The sequence below is a fragment of the Gossypium hirsutum genome, chromosome A04 (genome assembly GCF_007990345.1).
Source record: "Gossypium hirsutum isolate 1008001.06 chromosome A04, Gossypium_hirsutum_v2.1, whole genome shotgun sequence".
NCBI lineage: Eukaryota > Viridiplantae > Streptophyta > Magnoliopsida > Malvales > Malvaceae > Gossypium > Gossypium hirsutum.
The window spans coordinates 7,733,323-7,755,210 of record NC_053427.1 but is presented as its reverse complement, the minus strand read 5'-3'; the positions used below and the strand labels follow the sequence as shown (position 1 = coordinate 7,755,210).

Here is a 21,888-nt window from a genome sequence, read left to right as displayed (position 1 = left end):
TTTTTGAACATATATTTTGCTCGAACCCTCTGACTTTTTACACTGACCTTTGGGCCAAGCTACTTATGGACAGATCTACCCACAGCCAATGATAGACTAATAGGTCTACTTTTGTAATGGGCTTCAGGTTTGCTTTTCAAGGTTCAGTTGGAATGGATAAATACATGGGTGAGTTGAACCCTCGTAAGTTAAATTGGATCCTTTTAAGATCTTTTAAACATTATCTTTTTCTATTTATTATCTCCTTCTTCATATACAAACAAAGTCCCCCTTTTTTTTTAAATTCTAGCCAAGCATTTTTTCCATTTTTCCACCACAGTAGCTACCCTCACCATTTAGTGTCATCTTCAACAGTGACCACATTCAAACACCCCTTCTCCTTCTGCCATCTTTCTTTTCATTTCGTTTTCTTTGTTTTCCTTCGCTAGAAACACCTTAGCCGCCACACGTTGCACCACCATCCGGTCCTTTATTTGATCAACACCATCACCAATTGTCTCATCTTCTTTCCTTTAAGAAGATTATCAGCTTAGATTACCCATAAATGGCTTAGAATCCTTGATAGCTAATCTTGTATTCAAGCTTTAATCGGACTTCCATCAATATCCATTAGTGTGACACCCCACACCCGACCTGATTCTCGAATCTGAATGCGTGGCATCACGTTACGTTACTGATGCAACTTAGAATATCTAGATTTAATTACGAAATAATTTAAGCATATAATCATAGTATAATTCAAAACCTTTTTCTATTACAAACATAATCATGCATACTTGGTGTTTCACAACCTTATTAACATGCATCGGTGTTACTTGGGGCTAAATATAGAGTCGAGACTCGAATCCAAACCCGTCTGTCAAACTTTAACTAAGTGTTTGGAGACAAGTTCCCTTGTTTTGATCCCTACATTCGATGTGTACTTATTTCAAGACCAAGTGGCACTTGTCAAGAGACTTGAGAATTGATTTCTGGAGGCATGTTCAATGTTTCCCGAGACCATTACCCATAAATACTTAAAATGGTCAATTTTGTTCTCAGTATCTCTAGACTTGACCATTGTGTCTCGAGACTAGCATTCCAGATAGTCCAAAATGTAATGATTTAAGCATGAAAATGAGTTCCAAAAGTCACCTAACCTATATCATTAACATACGAAATCAATGTACACATAATTACCACATCATAACACATGCAAACAAGTTAGAAGCACACTATTTTGTACATGATTGCTTGGTATAGTTCGAAAATTATCAATTAAGCAAAACCATTCATATAAATGACAAACTTAGATGACCAATTTCAACCTTCGGATACTTAAAAGGTCCAACAAGCACCTAGATGTAGAAGTGTACCAAAATAGCCAAAAAAGCATATAATTGGTTGACTCAACCTAGGTACATGTCTTTAATAACAAATATACATATAAAGGAACACTAACTTAACCCGAGCTGAAGCTGAGATACTGACCTTGAGTACACAAAAAAAAAACACATAATCGTACGTTGAGTATTGAATATTTAGTGGTGCTAACATAATTTAAAATCAATATATAAAAATTGAAATTAAACTAAATTAGCATTGTTGGGAATCACTACTTTACAAATTAACAAACCTTACATTATCATCACCACAAATCACATAGATTTCAAATTGTCCAACTATTAATCATTCTTAGGATATTCATTTCACTCTATCGGTTATCAAAATATTGACCAGGTAATAGCCTCTCATCTCATATAACACAAATTAATCTCAATACCCATGTTTTTAGCATATTCATATATCAATATAATTTACACTCTTTTAGTTATTACAGGCCCCTATTAATTGACTCAGATTAATGACGGATATGCGGATCAATCCAACAACACACCAATGTACATGCCGTAGTGCTAATCAAACATAAACGGTACACTGAAATATGTCAATACTACAAAGAGAAAAACGGTATACTCACCAATACGATACTAACTACCTTACTCAAAATAATTTTGAAATCTGTTAATTGTAAAATTCTTTTTAAGGAATATAAAAAGAAAAAATAAAAAGGAAACTTGATTAAGTAGTTATATAATAATAGTTGTAAATTACCAACATAATCATAAACGAAGGTAGAAATTCTCATTAAAAACACAATTTGGTTCTCATTAGAATCATCATTCAAGCGATGCCACTATCTTGGTAAGGTTGAAAGAGTTATGCTAGTATTGATCACATAGGCTTGAACCGCTTAGGCTCCACCCATTTCTCATTAAACATATATATTTTTGCCATAACATTTGCTTTGATTGTTTAGTTTAAGCTTAACTTAAAGTTTTTCTTTGGTTGCCAAAGACGCTCATAAGAATCTAAGCACCAGAATTACTGTAGTTTTCTACACATCTAGAAATTGACCCTTTATCCATCTGCGCAAGACTAACAATAGCATTAGGCAAATTTTCAAAAAGACTCAACACCATTCCTAAATTTCTTCCAATCCTAGCCATAGAGCTTGCAACTAAGTTATGCAGTTATATGTTTTTTTGTTCTACCTATAGTTGTAATTTTGTATCTAGTAGAACAAAATAATATAAAAAATTACATGGTGTTCAATGATCATATTGATTGGTTAGCAAAATCAGCTCTATGTAAGAAAAACTATGGTATTGTGCGGCACTTGTAGCTGGTTTTGATTTTGTATATAGTATTTTATATTTTATTGTCTCTACGAGTTATCATAGAGATGTAATAAATTTTTCTTTTATGAGTGGTTATATTGTAGTAAATATTACTTAGTGGATGTTGGATATTCAAATAATCACATTGAAGAAATCTATCAAAATAAATTAAGAGATGACAAAGAGATTCGCAAAAGAAAAAAAAGGAAAGAAGGTCAAATAGTTAAAAGAGGGCGTTAAGAAGGCTATGTTGGATTCAAGTGTCATTAATGATTCACTTTTTTTATAGCGATTTCATCAAGAGAAGGGATTTTATCCGTAAAAAAAAAAATTCAGATTATCTATTGCTGTCTCATGGCAGCTTTTGTCCTTCAATTATAAAAAAATTATGGAGCCTGAACATTCTGCCAAAGCGACAATGTTTTGTATGGTTGGTGATTTTGGACAGGATTCCTACCGTTGATGCAAAGTGGAATCTAAGGATGTTGGTCACATTTTGCTGAAATGTGCCCGAGTTAACAAATTCTGATATGAATTTGCTGGATGGTGGAATGTTGTTGGGTGCTTCCTAGAGGTATTTTTTCCTTTCTTTCGTTATGCTTTGATAAGCTGTTGTCTAAACCACTGTTTAATTCGTGGTTGATGTCTATTATGGCTGCCTTGTGGACCCTCTGGAGTGCATGAAACGATTCTATGTTTGGATGAAAAGATTTTAATTTAGAGGAGATTCTTTTTTTCTGGTTAAATTCAGATCGTTGCATTGGATAAAAGTCTTGCTGGAAGGTGTGAATTTTGTAGAGTCAATGTGGTGGAAGAGTCTGTGAGATTGTGAAGGGAGTATCCGTAGCCATCATACCAAGAGTGTGGCGCGTTGGGAACCTTCAAATGAGGTTGGTTAAAGTTTAACGAGGATGGTTTGGCATTAGGTAAACTTGGTCCAACGGGGTGTGGAGAGGTTCTTAGAAATTCGAAGGATCATGTCATTGCTATGTTTCAAGTCCCTTAAAGTGTCCCAGATTCTAATTTCACTGAAATTATGGAGATTAAGTTAGCTCTTCATTTCTTCTAGGATTCCTAGTGGATCAAAGACTGAAAGCTTATGGTTGAATCCGACTCCATAGTCGCGCTTACTTGGTGTATCAATGAGAAATCTAGGCCTTGGAAATATTGGTACATTTGAGCAAGCATTGATGAGATTAAGATGTCCACTCGTGAGGTACTGTTTAGAAAAATTGGGAGAGATAGTAATGGTATGGCAGATTCGTAGGCAAAGTCAAGATGCTTTCGATCTCAAATGTTTTTTTACAGAATGGTGATTGATAGCTGTTGTTGAAGGCTTTATATTGGGGTGGCAGATCATCGTTGAGTTCAAGTAAGATGATGGTTTCATTGTTGTTTCATCAAAGATATAGGACTGTCAAGCAGTAGTATTTTGTGCCTATTTGAATGTCAGTGCTGCTGTTTTAAGTTAGGTGGTTGTATATCCTAGTGTGCTTCAGAAGATTTAGCCATATTGTAACATGTATTTCAAGTAACCAGTGTTACAGTTGCAGGCAAGTTTGTTTGTATGGTTGCTTCAGTGGATTAAAGTCAACATATAGTCTACTGAATGAACACAATCAAATTTGTCCCAAACCTCCAATTGCCTATTGTAATTTGTTGCCTACTTGTATTAGATATTTTAAGTTTTAGTAAAGATGTTTTTATATGAAAAAACGTAATTTATAACAAATAATTCTACGAGAATAATTAAGTTAACTAAGTTTGATTAAAAATGAATAGTTTATTTTACAATAATTTTTGTAATTAAATTTTTTTACCTAACAATTATCAAATAATTTAGAATGTTTCACCTAAAATCATTAGAACAAAAGAATATATTACATTTTTCAAAATATCATATTATTTTCCAAAAATCAATTTTCAAAAAATTTGATTGAATTCTACGCTTTTAATAAGTTACAAGTTCTGAGCAGGTAGAAACCAATGCTATTGTCATTATCACCAACAAGATTCTCACTTACTACAAGTTTAAACCTTATTCAAGTTTCCAGAATCTTTTATCACTGTACAATGGTCACAAACTGTTTCACATTGCGAGTGATAATCTTTACACAATTTATGAAACATTTCAGAGTAAGATTGATTTATTAGAGTATACAATGAGATCCATAAATAAGGTGGCAGTGCCTATATCTGCAAAAAAGCCCTTATCAACCATTTCCGTAAGAAGTTGCTTTGCCTTTGAGGTATAACTGTTGTGAAGGAACCCCTGAATCATTACATTGTAACAGCAGCTATTAGGCAAACAGTCATTATCTCCCATGCTCCCAAACAACCTGTATGCTTCATCTGGCAATCCCTCTTTACACAGTCCGTTAATCATTACACAATATGTGTAAACATTTGGTTTTAAACCATTGTCTGAGAGTTGATGAAATAATTCCTTTGCAACTTCGATATGCCCAGCTTTGCACAACCCATTAATTAGGATAGTATATGGGACAATATCAAGTTCCAACCCACTGTTTCGTATCCCTTGAAAAAGTCCCAATGCCTCTTTGATATGACCTGTTTTACATAAACCATCTAGCACAATGTTACAGGTCACTATATTTGGAACTTGTCCAGAAGCAAGCATCTTTCTAAAAAGTTCACAAGCAGTTGAAACTTTCCCTAACTGAAACATACTTTGCACAAGAGTGTTGTATGTGACAGTATCCGGGATTGGTCCCTTTTGAGATATTTCATGAAAGAGTTCCATTGCTTCGCCTAACCTCTTCGCTTTGCAATATCCATTGATCATGGTGTTGTAAGTAACTATATTAGGTGCACAACCCTTCTCAATCATCAAGCTGAAAACCCTTCTAGCTTTATCCATTTCATTCTGTAAGCAGTGACCATTAACTAACACACTATAGGTAACAACATTAGGCTCAATGCCTCTCTTTCTCATTGAGTCAACAATATCCTTGGCTTCAAAGACCATCCCTTGCTTGCAATGTGCATCAACCAATATATTATAAGTAACTATATCAGGTGCACAACCCTTCTCAATCATCAAGTTGAAAACTCTTCTAGCTTTATCCATTTCGTTCTGCAAGCAATGGCCGTTGATTAATGCATTATGGGTAACAACATTAGGCTCAATGCCTCGCTTTATCATTGCGTCAACAAAACCCTCAGCTTCAGAGACCATCCCTTCCTTGCAAAGCGCATCAACCAGTGTATTATACCTGACAACATCGGGCTCAATCCCTTGCTTTCTCATCAAGTCAACGGTCTCTACAGCTTTAGAAACCTTTCCTTCCTTGCAAAAGGCACCAATCAATATATTATATGTGACAATATCAAGTGAAATATTATTATCCACCGTTTCATTCAAGAGCCTTGTAGCCTCCTCCTGCTGGCCCGAATTACACATACCATGAATTAAACAACTATAAGTAACGACATTTGGTCTAATGCCTTTAACCTTCATTTCAGATAAGAGATTGAGAGCCTCCTGTAACAAACCGTTCTTACAAAGACAGTCAAGGATGGTACTATATGCTACAATATCGGGTTCATAACCTCTGCTTTCCATCAGCCTTAGAAACCTAACAGCTCTACCAGTATTACCGGTCTTACACAACCCCTTAAGCTTTATATTGTAAACAATCAAATTAGGTTGATACCCGCTTTCAATCATTCCATCGAACATACTAACAGCCTCAGAAATCTTATTTTGATTACAAAGTCCATTAATCAAGGTTGAAAAAGTTACAGCACTAGGTTCAAAACCTAACTTCAGCATTTTCCCCAAAACAGACAACCCAAAATCAATTCGACCTAATTGACAAAAGCAATTAATCAAGATGCTCATAGAATAAACATCATGGGAAACTCCCAATAATTCGATCCGTCTATACTTAGAAACAACAATGAGATAATGTTTCATCTTAACAATGGCTCCTAATAATTTATTGAATTCCACAATTGAAGGCATTGGGTACTTTTCAATCATCTTATTGAACAAAATCAAAGCATGATCAACATTATCGAAGCGGTGGTCTCTTTTTCCCTTTCCTCTAACGGGCATGGACATGGGTTTCTTACTTAGGCCTTCGATGTGGGTAGAAATGGTGTTAGAAGAAGAAGAAAAAGAGTGGAAATTAGAAAGATAGCTTCCAGCATTAACAACCGAGCGAAAAATAAAAGAAGAAGGAAGCTTACCCATATCTTGAAAGTCAGCAAAATGAAAGCAGAAATGGCGGCGGCAGTAGCAGATAATTGAAAATTTAATCAGAAAATAATGCATCGACATTCGATGTGTAACGGAAATAATAAAATTCAATTTATATCAATATAATATTTGAATTAAAGTTATAAAATTCCAATACTAAATATCTTATGTTTATTACTAGAGCTGTTCATGGGAAGGTTTGGTTTAGATTGGGCCCAATTAAAATTTTAGGCTTAATCTAAAAAATAGGCTTAAAATTTAACTCAAGTCCGACTCTGATAAAAATGTTAAAATCAGGGCACGACTTATATTAATTTTTTATATTATTTTTGTATAAGTTTTTAAAAAATATATAATATATCAAAAAATACTAAAAATATTAAAATCAATGTTTTCCAACAAATAAAAATTTTTTCGTATAATACTCATAAAAGATCATCTTATTTTATTTAAAGGATTTAACGAACATCATGAGACTAAATTTGTAAAGTATAGGACTAACAATGATCAAATTGTACACATAGTACAAGATTAATAATAAAATTTTATTTGTCAAATTCAATTGTTACAGTTTACTTTAAAACTAAAATTTTAAAAATTAAAAAATATATATTTAAAATTAAGCAAATTTAAATACATAAACTAAATTCACAATCTAAACATAATACAAAGACTATCAATAATGTGAATGACAAAGATAACATTATTTATAAAGAAATCATATATATATATATATATATATTAATGTGGGACTTATTTTTATAACTAAGTTTTAAATATGATTAAATGAGTATCACTTTTAACATATATAGACAAAATATAAAAAAAATAACGAAAATACAAATGAATTTTTTTTAATTATATTTAAACTAATCTCATTTTTTAATTAATTTTAATAATAAATTAATAATTGAAATAAAATAAATATTTAATTTAATTTAATTAATTCAATCAATCAAATTTATGAATTTATGGAATAGATAACATTACATTTGTTTATTTAAATTATCATTTTTTTAATTTTTTCATGTTGCAATAATACTTTTGAAATTTTTTTATGAACATACTAATTTGTATTCTAATTTTTAAAATCATTTTAATATTATATACCCAAACTAATAAAAAATATTTTATGTTTTTATATTTTTTTATATAAAAATTTAACTAAATCACCTCAATTTAAAAATACTTTTAAGATATTTTAATTAATTCACAGGAAGGTATATTGGCCTTTTTTGGAAAATAAATTTTATTGTATAAGTTCAAGTTTTGACATTTGGCACTATAATGCACTGCCACGTGGATTTCAATTAAATAAATTTCTATAATAATAATAATAATAATAATAAAGCTTATATTTCTTTTTTTTAGCCCCAAACACGTTAAATCACTAACCCACTTGGGAGCCTCAGGAGGATAACTTGGTGAAGCTTAATATTAACATATAGGGTGAGTATTTGATTGAGTCGAGTCGAGTCGAGTCGAGTCGAATTAAGTTTTAAAAAAATTTTCAGTTAGTCAAGTTGACAAATCTTATTTTAGCAACCGAATTCAATTTGATTTTTTTTAATCGAATCAAGTCAAAAATTTTCGAGTCGAGTTAACAAATCCTATTTTTTATGCTCAATGTTGCGTTTATATGAATCGATTATTTAACTAGTAGATGAAGTACAAGATTATTTAACTATATAAACAATATAATAGTTTTGTCTTTTAACTTAATGGGTAAACATTTATCAAAACGACGTAGTTTTCCTTTTTAACTTAATGGTTGACTTTTAACTTTAGAAAAGATAAACATTTATCAGAACAACGTAGTTTTACCTTTTTTTTATTCGAATTTTCGGATAAGTCTGATTGTGTAATTCATATTCAAATTAAACCAAAAACCTTGATAATTTTTATTTGATTTGATCCCAATAACTCGATTAACTCAAATAACTCGAACTATTTAATTCCAAAATTTATTTTTTTTATCGAGCCTTTCGAATCAAATCAGATTTTATTCACCCCTATTAACAGGACATGGAGATTAGATACAATAAAAAATTTTAAAGAAATTTTTACTATTCGATAAAAAATGTATTAATTAAAACATTTTTTAAAGTACAGCTTCAGAATGTTTTATTATTTGTTTAGAAAACAATCTTCAATTAGTTAATGGATAGTTTATGGTCACAATCTTGGCAAATTCAGTTTAAGTAGATGCTCTAGCTGCGTGGTGTGGTAGAGGTTGGAACTTAAATGTTGCTACGATTTTTATTCCATTCCATTAGTTGGGATACAAATCCGAACAAATTAGGTGATGAAAGAGTGTCATATTAGTTGAATTGGATTTTGAAGTCTTGTATATTGTTTAGCCCATTATGTGTTTGAAAGTCATGCAATTTGCAATATGTAAACTGTGTAATTTGATCAACTTCTATTTCATTGAATATTCATGTTTCGGTGAAGCTTGTCTTGACTATCTAGCTTATTGCAGAATGTTCTATATGATTAGTCACTTCTATCGACAATGGACATCCTGAATAAAATTGATTGACAATGGTGATTTAATCCCACAAAAGGAGCAAACGACATGTTTCATTTATTGCAACATGCCCTATATGATTAGTCATTTAGTCTCCCTTTCTCCCCTATTCCTCCCTGGCTTATCTTCCTTTCCAGCTCTCAACCAACTTAAGTGTATTGGCCCTCCTTAGCACCATCACCTTTTCTTCCTTGTTGAACACTTATATCAACAATTGGTGCAGTGAGTATGGATTGAACCATGACTTCCTCTCACACTAATGCTTCTCTTAACCCAACAAACCTATCCACATTCACTAACTCAGCAAACTCAACAGCTCCAATGACCCTCATTAACCCCATCGACCTTGAGCTTTCTTCAAGCCAAACTCTAACCCAGTTGTCTGCTTCTACCTATTGTACCTCTCTTCCAACCCTCAATGTTGTTCTCTCGACCTCTTGCACCATTTTCTTAACCTTTTCCATCTCTCTCCCCAGTCTGTTGCATCACTCTCTTAGCATCTTCCACCACTATTGTACTTGCTTGCATTACTCCCTCAGTTGTCAACCCATAGTCCTAGCCTATTTGTGCCACCTCAGCTTTGACCAACCACTAGCGCCTCTTCCCCTAACCCTAAGGAACTCCTCTTGCAATACATATGGCATGCTCTCTCCTCCCGCCTCTTCATACACCTTCCAAGGTGGCTACTACCATCATCCCAATGGATCAAGCCTCTCACCAACAAGCCTTTGGCTCTCAACACCAAGTCATTAAGACGCAAGAGAAAATGTTACACAAATAATTATACTTATTCAATTTTAAAAATTTTAACAAATTCATTTCTTTCAATGTGTACAATTGAATCAAAATAAAAATTCCTATGTATACATTTGAACCAAATCAAACTTCATATATCAAATTACACATGTACAAGCCCAATTATGCCTGGCCCAAACTAAATTACCCAAGCCCAATTTACATCAAACCCTAGCCCAAATAATAAGCCCATTTGCTTAAGATTTTTCAGCAACCCTAGCCTCCTTCAGCCTCAGCCGCCGCATGCCTTTTCTGCCGCGTGCGCCACCACCGCTCAGGGCACCAACCACCGGCCTCACATGCCTCTGACACACCTGCAAAGAGAGGAACACGCGAGCAGTAAAAAAAAACAAGAAAAATGACAAATAAAAGAAACAAATAGCAAAACGACAAGAAAGATGGATGTAAAATATTGTAATCCGGCTTTAAAAAGCGAAAAAGGATATCCCTTCTCTGGGGTACGCACACTGAAAATACAAGGCAGAACAGAAACTTCGAAGGTTTTCAATCTTTCATTAGATATTTTCGTTTCTTGTTTCTTTCATTTTTATTTTATTTCTAAACACAAATCTTTTAAATAAAAAGAAAGAGGAATAAACTTACCTGAGTGGTCCTACGCTCTACCGTCGCCAAGGGTGTTTCACCGGCACCAAGGGCCTCAAAACCTTTCAAGGTTTGGTCTCGGCTTTGGCGGGTGCGTCGGTTTGGTAAAAGGACCAAAGCGTCCTCTTTTATTTGTTTTTTGCCGCGAACAAGGGCTAAAAGGGCCATTTAGCACCTCTCCGACCACCGTCCATGGTGGAGGGGAGGTGGTCTGGTGGCGGCGCGATGATGGGTGCATCACCCTAGCAGAGAAGAAACGAAAACGAAAAGGGGGGAAAAGAAAAAGTTTTTGTTTTTTTTTTCTCTTGGAAATTCAAAGAGGAACCAACAAAATAGAAAAAAAGAGGAACCTTTTTTTGTTTTAAGTCATATGGAACGGTGCCGTTGGTGTACTGTGGGTTGTGAATTCTCCCTAAAAGGGATATTTATGCGATTGGTCCTTCTCCTTCGCAACCCCCATTCAATCAAGCCCATTTTTTGTCTTCTTTTGTTTTTAAAATTTAGCCCTCGGATCCTGTTTAGTTTTCGTTTTGATCCCTAATTAACTTTCCAATATTTATACTTTTAAACCCCGAATTTTAATTCGTTTTTAGCCATGTCCTAAATCTATTTAATTCATCTATTAACCCTTTCTTAAATGTTTCATTTATATGTTATTTCAAATATTTTATATGTTATTTATTTACACCTATTCTAACTTATTTTAATGTACTGTTTATTCAAATTCTTATTATTTATTTTAACTTGCTCTATGTATATTTGTTACCTTAATCTATTTTATATGTATTATTTATTTTTTTATTCCTTACCTATTATATATATACATATAGTTTATTTCAAGCTTTTTTTATATATTTATAATTCTTTAAAAATTGTTATATATTTATTTCAAATTATTTTATATTTTAAATTATTGTATATTATGTATTTCGAATAACTCTCTTTATATTACCTTTGAACTATTAACATTATAAAACATATTTATATTGTCTATTTTTAATTCTTTTACGTATTATATATTTTAAACTTCTTATTTATTACCTTTAAATTAAATTGTATATTATTTATTTTAAAATTATTTTATATACCTTATTTTAGACCCATTCTACTTATTCCATATTTTACACTTTTATTTGTATATATTTATCTATTTTAAAATATTTCATATGATTTTTTATTTGCTTTGTATAATATAGATTTTAAAATTCTTCTACATTATTTATTTTAAACTCGCTTTATGTATTATTCATTTGAAATTGTTTATTTATTTACTTTAAAATTTATATAAATATATATTATCAAATTTTAAATTATTATATCCATTTTTCATATATATATACATACTAGTTATTTCTTTGATGTCTCGTATATTAACTATTTTAAAAATCTCTTTTACACATACTCTATTTTTTAATTTATTTTGTACATTGTTTATAGTAAATTTCTTTTTCACGCTATTCATTTTAAATTCGTTTGTTATTATTCGTAAATTTGTTTACATTTTATGCATTTAAGTTTGCCTTATATCTTTTACCATTTAATCCATTGGCTTTTTTAGTTATCGACGCTATTATTTGAATGTTGCATGATTATCGCTATTGCATGTATGTAAATTTGCTTACTCACGTTCATATTATTGCCATGCACTTGTGGAATATTTTATGCGTGGATCATTGTTCTATGTCATACCATATTTTATTTCATATCTTTGCCTCGCGAATTAAACCTCAATGTATTTATCCAATAGATCACCTTATTTTAACCTAAATAAATAACACATGTTGCTTGAATATTGCATTCGCTACTATTCAAAAGCAAAATTTTCCAAATAAGGCAATGTCATGCATTTTGAAAAACTCGAGAAAACGTGCCCTAACGTGCTGAGTTTCGATTTCTCGTTTGACTAAATAGCCAAATATCCTCTTAAAGCTTCAAAGTATGGTTTCATTAAACTATAAGGTGATCTTGGTTTCGATGGTTTAGAGTATCGTGTCCTAACGTGCTGGATGTGATATTCCTCCGGAACAAGAGAATCTTATGTTTCAATTCACGACATCAGATTTTCTTTTAAGAATCGTATTTTTTTTTAAAACTCTTCAAATTTTTAATTTTCGACACTAAGACACTAATTAATCAACTAGGTACCAATTTTGGGCGTATCGAGGGTGCTAATCCTTCCTCGTGCGTAACCGGCTCCCGAACTCATTTTTCTGGATTTCGTAGACCAAAATCGTTGTTTTAATAAAATTAAATCATTTATTAAAAACAACCACTTTTTTGAGGTGACCCGATCACACCTCGTCAAAAAAAGGATTGGTGGCGACTCCCGTTTTCATTCTTTTTTTTAAATCCAAGTCGACCCCGTTTTCATTCAAAAAAATGGTGTCAACAACACATTTAAACAAAATCTATATATAATTTTTATATTTATTCTTAACTACATATGATATGATCTGAACATAACCATAAACATTAAAGCTTTACTTTAACCATTTCGATCATAATCACATTTAATTTTTTTAAATATTTTTTTATAAATATATGTTATACATAAAAAGATCTCACCCAAAAGTGTGTAATAATTTAGTATGTATATATCTTTAAGCAACTTTGTAGGGACTTGAAGTGACCACGTAAACATACACCTTAGAAGGCCAAATATTATTATATTATTTTACTTTTTGGTCCTTCAACTATGTATGGATCAGATCGAAATTCCATAGCATATTCTATAAAATTCGAGGTTGAATAAAATTTTAAAATTAGTATTTTGTTTTTATTTATATTCCCAATAAATTAGTTTAAAAAATTCATCCATTATTGTTTTTACTATATAATTTTTAACATTGAAAGAGCTTTATAAGATTCCCAATTTTGCCATTTAATGCCTCAACTCACGTCATCATATGATTTTGTTTAATTTGACAAAATCAGAAAAGAGTGATATTGGTTTTATCAATAAAAATGTTTACTTTTAACTTTAATCCGGTTCGGGTTTTCTTCAGATTGATATGTAAGATCATTTTATTTTTTGAAATAAAACTTTATTTAAACTAATATTTATATATCAACTCAGTTATGAAATTATAGATCATATCTCTATTTTAAAATTATAATTAATATTATTATGACGATAGTTTTGTCCTTTCATAATTTTATATCATCTGCAAATAAAAATAATTATAAATTACAAATCTAAGAATTAAACACATGCTGAATAGTATCCAAATGCAAATTTATTATCACTTCGCCTATATTCATCATTGAATAAACAATAATTCGAGTTGATTAGGCACGGGTCGAAAATTAACATTTTTAGGTTCGGTGACTGGTTCGGATAGCGGCCGAAACCTAGCTTTTGGTTAAATTAACTTTTTTTTGTATACTCAATTAGTTGATTGATACATTATGAAAATAAAGGGGTCTTAGTGATAATTTTTTTATATTTGAATTCCAATCATCACTTTTTTTGTGGGTTTTGATTAATTAGTGCAAAAGACATTCTTAGAATGATAAGCTTGTTTGTGTCCAGTGAAAATAGTCATATATCTATATTATTATTAGTTTAATTTGGCACCAACACAAGAAACCCTTGGTATTTTTTCACGAGAAGTAAACATGAGATAATAAATCTAGTCTTTCACTAAGATTTCATATAGTTGTCCTGAGTTCAAGTTGATTATGTTTTGTCTCTTACTTGAAGAAAGACAAACAAGCAATTCCCAATCATGGTTCTTACGGATTGAATCATCCATGTAATATACAAAAAGAAACTCAATATATTTGATATCTTTCTGTTTGAATGAGATCTCAATTCCAGCGACAGTTTCATTAGATATCTTACATTTAGAATCCCTCTATTTTTCCGGTCTAGTTTCTCCACCACCGCAAACCTTGGTTAGATTCAGGCATGATACACTTTTTAGTTATTGGAAGAACCCAAGTACTCTCTTTCGGATCCAGGAAACAACTCTTAGAGATCTTGGAAGATACAAGAGCAAAACAATCAACCTATTGATATTGGAAGACCCAAAAGATTCTTCCAATATATCATTCGAAGGTATTTTTAGTTTTTTCATTTTAATAAAAATCAATAAAAATATACATATTGTGAGATTTGAATCCATATCAATTAGATTGGTAAAGTCTTAAATTTACTACTCAACCAAAGATTCGTTTTAATATATTTTGTACATTTTCATTTCAATATGCATAATTTATTATTTTCTTCAATTGTAATATCGTACATATTTCATGTGTTATTATGACAAACTAGATTCAAATCTTATGTTTCATTATTTTTGTATGTTATTTTAAATGTATACGTGTTATCTAAATTCATGGATTTTACACGCATATGCATGTGATAGTGTTTCTCATATTAATTATTCATGTATTTGTATCAGAGTTGTGAAGAGAATATGAAAAACTTAGTTGTTAAAAACATTTTTTTATATACAACGTGAAAATAATACGAATGCAAAAATATATTAAAATATAAGTAAAACAAATTGTTAGCATATAAAAATTATTTAAAAAATAGATAATCATTCCATTTTTGGCTCAATCGGTTTTTAAATTGATTCTGTCATTGGTTCAATTGATTTATGAATCAACCCATCCAATTCTTTTTATCAGATTGATACCTTGATAATTTTTTCTATCCAATCATTCTGATCAAATTTTGAAAATAGTGTACTTTTAAGGAAAAAATTAAAATTCAAATTTTAAAGATAATATTATTAGAAAAGATAATTACAAACTCTTAACCTAAACTTTAAAACAAACCTAAAAAATACCAAAAAAAAATATTTTCTAAAGCTAGCGGTCCAAACATTGACTATGAAATGAGTGACCCCTTTACCACAATGTGCCCACAGGTTCATTCAAATAAAATATAATAAAACAAGTTCTATTTTTTTTTAAGTAAACACCAGAATTTTTAGCAAAAGAAGTTACTATTACAGATTGAATTTGAATTTACAAAGAGTTTTTTTTTATCTAAAAAGTTATGATTCGAGTCTCAAGCATCAATATCAAACCTATGAATGTGATGGGTTTACACTACCTCAAGATCCAACCAAGCTATCAATTGTCAAGCTGAAAAGATTAGTTAACTTGCAACAAATATTTGTATGGGATCCAGGCATTTATGAATTAATATGTCTTCATAGCATTCGAATATTTATCTCTTAGCTTCGAAAATCACTTTAAATCACTCGACTTCAAGTTCGAGAACTCAAGTTATGACCGTTTTAGTGAAGACTACGCGAGCAGAATTTTTGGACGAGATTATTATATGAATTACAAGTTTTGGGCTTTTAATTTTAGATTAAATCATATTGGATTCAGGTTTTAGGCTTAATTTTTATTATTTATGAGCCCAATATTGCATTTTTAGATTGTGGGGATAATCATTAAACTTTTTCTTGTCAAGTTTTCTGTCTTCGAGGGGAAATTAGAGCTTCTTGAAAGGGTTGTGAATTCTTCGTGTTTCCGAGGCTTTTTAGACTTCCACTCACCACGTTCCATCTTTTCCATCTATCTTCTTTATTCTATTTTGTTCCTATTTAATTATTAAAATCTTTGATTTATTCAATTGTTTTTTTTTTCATCTTAACTATTCTTTAATATTTTTTTATCTGACTTGGATTCGTTTGCATTTTAGATTTGTGTTAAAATCTAAGTTTATTTCTAAATATCTAGATCTCTAAGTCAAATCTGTGACTTGAACAAACTTACGATCCTCTTCCGTATTCATCCACACTCGTTTCTTTATCAAGTTAAATGACTAGTTATGAAATATGCTCCATTCCAATGGACCAAGATCGAACTCCAACTTTATAATTAAGATAGAAATTAAACAATCACCACACCACATCACTACAACAAAATTGATTTTTAGCAACGTTTTTTTAGGCCTTTAAGCGCCACTAAAACTATTTGCGGCATTTTTACAAGCGCCGCAAAAAACGCCGTTATAGATCACGTCGCTAAATTTTGCGGCGTTTATTTAAAAAAACGCCGCTAAAAGTCATGATCTTTAGCGGCGCTTTCCCCACAAACGCCGCTAAAGGTCATAAAATTTAAAAAAAAATATTATAAAAATATTATAAAGTCATGAAAAATATAAAAAAATTAAAATTCATTATCAAAATATTGAGAAGAATAATGTCCATAATATAAATATAAAAATTTTCTATTAAAATTCATTATTAAATAAAAATAAAAATAAAAATATAGAATCAAAACTAAAATAAATAATAAAAATTAGATTAAATATAAATATAAATAAAATACAAGTCCAAATACAACATCTTGTTTGCGAACCTAAACAACACTGAAAATGCAAAGGTCTTTTATAAAAGACAAATTGCTAAGTTTTGAACTAGGAATTCTAATACCTTGGAGGACAATGCAAAGTTTAAACTTCATAAACTACACTCTCATTAAGACAAGATGCCAATGAATCTACAAACAGAGGGGAAAAAATATTATAGATTTGAATAGTCTGAAAGTGCCTAAAGGATTTTTGTATACTACTCCAGTCTGTTAATGCAGAAGTCATTGAAAAGGCTGTGCATAATATGTACCTACAACATACAAATAATGTAACGTGAAACCCAAATCCGTTAACTACAAAATTGCAGGAAAAGAGAGAACAGCTTAATATTTCGGTTAATTTGGTTTTTTTTCTTTTTTCTTTTTTTAACGAAACAAAATTAACCTTCAACATTTTTTCAATGGATAATTCTACATATACAACCAAAATATCAAAACAAATCAAAATCTAGAAGCACCATACAATGAAGATATTAATCACCATCAGATGTTAAATTAACACATACTAAAAGTTCAAAACAAATAAATGAAGGTATAACCTTGTAATGACTTACCTTGATTGCAGCACCAAAACATGACTCAGCAGTTGTACTACTCGGAAACTCTGTCAAATGATAGAGGAAGTAATACTTGGTAAGAATGAATTCAGTGATGAAATGGTGCTGAAACACCCTCAACTGGCATGATAATACCAAAGAATAAATTCAAGACTCTAAAACCCACCTGGTACGCTAATTCTCTAGTGTGACATAGAACAAGTGCAGCAGCTTGCCCAGCAACAGGTTCAATTTGCTGAAGAGTTGATAGAACAAAAACAGCTGTTTTCCCCATTCCAGATTTTGCTTGGCAAATCACATTATGCAAATTAAGTTGCTGCAAATCCACAGCTACTGATGAAGAACCATCTTCAGCTGAAAAAGAACAAAAGAAAATACATAAAATGTGTTAAGTTCAAAAGACATTCATAGCAGATAAAGATGGAAACACATTCAATTGAATACACGATAATGTTGGACTAATATGCAATTTCTGTACCAAAATTTACTCCCAAAACAAAAATATTTATCGCATACCCAAAGTTCTACTAAGAATAAACTATCATCTAGAATAGCAGGAAGACCTGAATTCATTAAAATATATATATGTATATAAATAGGAAAAGAATGCAAGATAATGACACTAAAATAAAAAGAACCAGACCGAGTTCTGACACTAAAACCCACTGAAAAATTAAGGAAGCAGTGGTCTGAAAACTAAAACAGAGACGAAAAAGGCAAAGACAAACTTGTTCTAAAGCTGAAAACCCTAAAAAAACCCACTGAAATAGAAGTAGATAAGAATAGATCAGAAAACTAAAAAAAGACATGAAAAGGAAAAGACAAAGTTGTAGGAGTGACTCTCAGTTGCTCTTACGAAAATTCTCTTCCTACTGTCATGCGTGCGTGTTTTTGGCCTATAGTGAAATTTTTTGCTTCTAATTGATTGATTCAAATATATATATAAATCATAATTAATATAAAAATACATATAAATTGTTATGTTTAATATTTTAATATTTTTATTAAAAATAACAATTTAACACTAAATTTAACACTAATTTGAACTGATATTATTTAATTGATTAAATTGCATCAAGCCTTGCTTATGGTGGATCTGATTTTTGAGCTTTGAAATTATATTTATTAGTTAAATAAAGTTGAAACTAATTCAATAAATTTTTCCTGCAAAAAGTTATAACTTCTGTGGTTAATTCTTTTAAAGTGGAAATTCAAAGCACATTATACACTCTACACGATTCATGTTATTTCCTCGCATACCAGATGCAGAAGATGAAAACCCTGCAACAGGATGACCTCCATTTTCTCTCTTTTGTGCGGGTTCATTAACCGTTAATATATTGATTGCCAATGCATTGAAGGAAAAATTACTTTATATGGTAACCTTAAAGATTAACTATATCTAAAGAAAGGTAAGATGAATTTACTAACCTCAAGATCAGTAGCACCATCACCAATCATGTCTAATGCCTTGTATCCCTTAACCTGGAATTTTTTTTTGGTTAGACTTGGAAAATGAACTTTTAGCCGGCCAATAAAAAAAAGCCACAAGACTCACCTTTCTTATTTGTTGAACAGCAGTAGCTTTTCCTCTACTCCTCGAAGTGAGCTCATTAGCATCAAATCCCAAAAACTGTTTTCTTGCTGAATTCCAAGGATTGATGCAACAGGCTACAAAATGCTTCTCAATTAACTATTTTCTGGCAGTAGTTGGCCAATGGTTAACCATTGGAAGATTATATTAATATACAATAACATGGCTCTCTCAATAGTAACGAACTTACATGCTGTACAATGACTCTTACTGATGACAACATTACCCATATCACACTTTCATAATTTTATATCTAATTGGTTTTTCAGAAGTCACCATTTGTTGCATGTGTAATATCTAATGTCAAGTAAGGATTTCCATTTCGTGTTTTCCAGTTTCCTACATTCAAGTTTCTATTTTCAATATCATCAAAATATTGCAAGTGACTTCAGATCTGCATTTATCAGAAGGGCAAACGAAACCACATGAATGCCTTAACAGAACAAAGTAAAACAGAGATGGTCTTTCAAGCATTTAGTAGCATAGTTGCATACATTGATCATTTGGCGGAAGCCCTCGGAAATTAGATAAACATCGGTATTCCTTGCCTTCAGCTTCTTGACTAATTCTTCAATGCCAGGCGAAATCCTAGAGATCAGTAAGAAGAATAATGAACTAGGCTATCAAACATCATGTCAAAGAGAAGATTAAAAAGAAAGGAAAACAAGAATAAAAAATCATTAATTCATTGAGGAGTTGATGCCCTTCAGTAGTCATTATAACTTGTATGGGAATTAAGGATTATCAACCACATAAATGCTACCTAGAATATCAAACACATTGAAGAAGATGCCAATAAGCAAGGCTGACAATATTTGAATTGAAGAACTGGAGAAATTTGATAGCCAAGATAACAAACCCTTCCTTTATACTTCTTATCACATTACAATCAACAAGTTAATATGTAAAATTTTGGAGCAATTTCCAAAGTAAGAGACAGACAAAAAGAGACCCGCAAGTCAAAGGTTCATGTTTCATGCAAATCAAAGTTCTAAAACCTCAAGTCCAAGTACTGCAATGAACATATATTCCATATTTCAACTAAATCCAATGAAGAAAAACCCTTAAATCATAAAAAACACATACATACACACACAGAGAAATACCAATTGGACTGATAGTTGATACTCTTTCAGTTGAGACCAAAACTGCTGGTCCTTGTACTTCTGGTTGCTCATCCTAACAAAACAAAACAAAAACATACACCTACTCATCCCATGCCCCAGATATTCTTTAAGAGCTTAGACTATCATTTAATGGAATAAGGAGAAGAATCATTCTACCTTAACATTCGCCAAAGCAATTATATAGTTTTAGATGAACTATTGCTGCCAAAATTGTGCAAATAATAAACCAAGCTCAAAATCAGAATCAAGAGAAAACAAAGGTGTACCAATTTACGAGCTAAAAACAGACAGTAACTATGAAAATATCAGCCACAGAACATGCTTGTTAGATATATCAAAAATCAATAAATACTATCTCCGTGCGATGATTTTAGAATTAAAAAGAAAATGAGATCGAACATAAAAGATTTAAACAAAAAACAGAGATGATGCTGCCTCCATCCGGTTCAGACAGATCTAGCTTAGTCAATCAAAAATAAATCTCAAACCCACAAATACCCATAAAGATCTCAATGAACACCAGATCAAAACATGCAGATATATCAAAAGGCAAACAGAAACCCAAAAACCCAGTATGGGATCAAAAGAAAATTTTTATTAAAGAAATCAAATCTAAAGAAAATGAATAAAAGAAAGGTACCAAATGACTAAAGAGGATGACTTTAGAGCCATGACCCATCAAATACTTGATGTGAGAACAGCAGCACAGATCCTTGTGTCATCTGTATGGAACGTTCAGATCGACTCTAACAAACACTTTCTTTCCCTTCAAATCAGCTTCCTTCAAGTCCCCAACACTTTTCTTTGTAGCCATGGAAGTAGTACTTCTTCAACAACAACCAACCGTATAAAAAACGCTACACCCGAAAAAAGGATTAGAGAACCGATCTGCAAAATCAATAAGAAAATGGGAGTATTCAAAGTGAGAGTACTTGCGAAGATGAGAGAGGCGGATATATCTAGACAGTGAAAAGAAACGAAGGATCGAGAGAAAAACAGAAACGAGAGAAAAAGAGTAGCTAAATTTTATTTGGGGGATTTAGGGCGAGCGACATAGATGAGAAGAAGAGGGAGTTTGGGAGTGAGCGGGATTTTTTTGGAAGTGAGCGGGTAAGCAAAATTAAGCTATAATGGCCTTTTTTTGGTAAAATTGTGGCCTTGTGTGGCGTTTTCAAAACAAACGCCACTATAACTCAAATTTTTTGTGACATTTTTAATAAAAACGCCACTATAGAGTAATTTTAATTTTTTTTATTTTAACATATTTTTTTATTTTTTTCTTTCATAATTTTTGTGCTGAGATTACTATTTTATGGAATTTTTTTAATTTTGAATATTAAAATTTTTAATTGAAATATGGACTAAAATATTAAATTTTTAAGTTTTTTAATTTTTAATTTTTAATTTTTAATTTTTAATTTTTTTTGAAGATTTTTATAACTTTTAAATTATTGT

The 21,888-nt window shown here is 31.2% G+C and overlaps 1 protein-coding gene and 1 long non-coding RNA gene across 13 annotated transcripts; both read right to left on the bottom strand.

Annotated features, from left to right (window-relative positions):
• Window positions 1-4,658: 4,658 nt before the first annotated feature.
• Window positions 4,659-6,981, bottom strand: LOC107948769 (pentatricopeptide repeat-containing protein At1g63330). Its single transcript, XM_041110839.1, has 2 exons — window positions 6,876-6,981; window positions 4,659-6,764 (listed from the first exon to the last, which is right to left on the bottom strand). Exons 1-2 carry the CDS (start codon window positions 6,964-6,966, stop codon window positions 4,792-4,794), a joined length of 2,064 nt encoding a protein of 687 aa, XP_040966773.1. The 5' UTR covers window positions 6,967-6,981; the 3' UTR covers window positions 4,659-4,791.
• A 10,084-nt stretch (window positions 6,982-17,065) lies between these two features.
• On the bottom strand, window positions 17,066-21,592 carry LOC107944566 (uncharacterized). Of its 12 annotated transcripts, none has more exons than XR_005925439.1 (9): window positions 21,074-21,546; window positions 20,590-20,634; window positions 20,393-20,485; window positions 19,801-19,894; window positions 19,271-19,383; window positions 19,144-19,197; window positions 17,879-18,066; window positions 17,710-17,759; window positions 17,066-17,406 (listed from the first exon to the last, which is right to left on the bottom strand). It is a non-coding gene; the product is annotated as an uncharacterized lncRNA (long non-coding RNA). The 12 variants fall into 12 exon arrangements; XR_005925432.1 differs by having other exon boundaries at window positions 20,413-20,485; XR_005925437.1 differs by having other exon boundaries at window positions 19,801-20,485; window positions 21,074-21,549.
• Between the last annotated feature and the right edge of the window lie 296 nt (window positions 21,593-21,888).

What these genes read in the sequence shown, in the direction of transcription:
- LOC107948769 (XM_041110839.1), bottom strand. Translation starts at nt 6,966, where the DNA reads ATGTCGATGCATTATTTTCTGATTAAATTTTCAATTATCTGCTACTGC. An exon ending in TGCTGACTTTCAAGATATGG is followed by an intron (nt 6,765 to 6,875) that starts GTAAGCTTCCTT and finishes CCCACATCGAAG; the next exon opens with GCCTAAGTAAGAAACCCATG.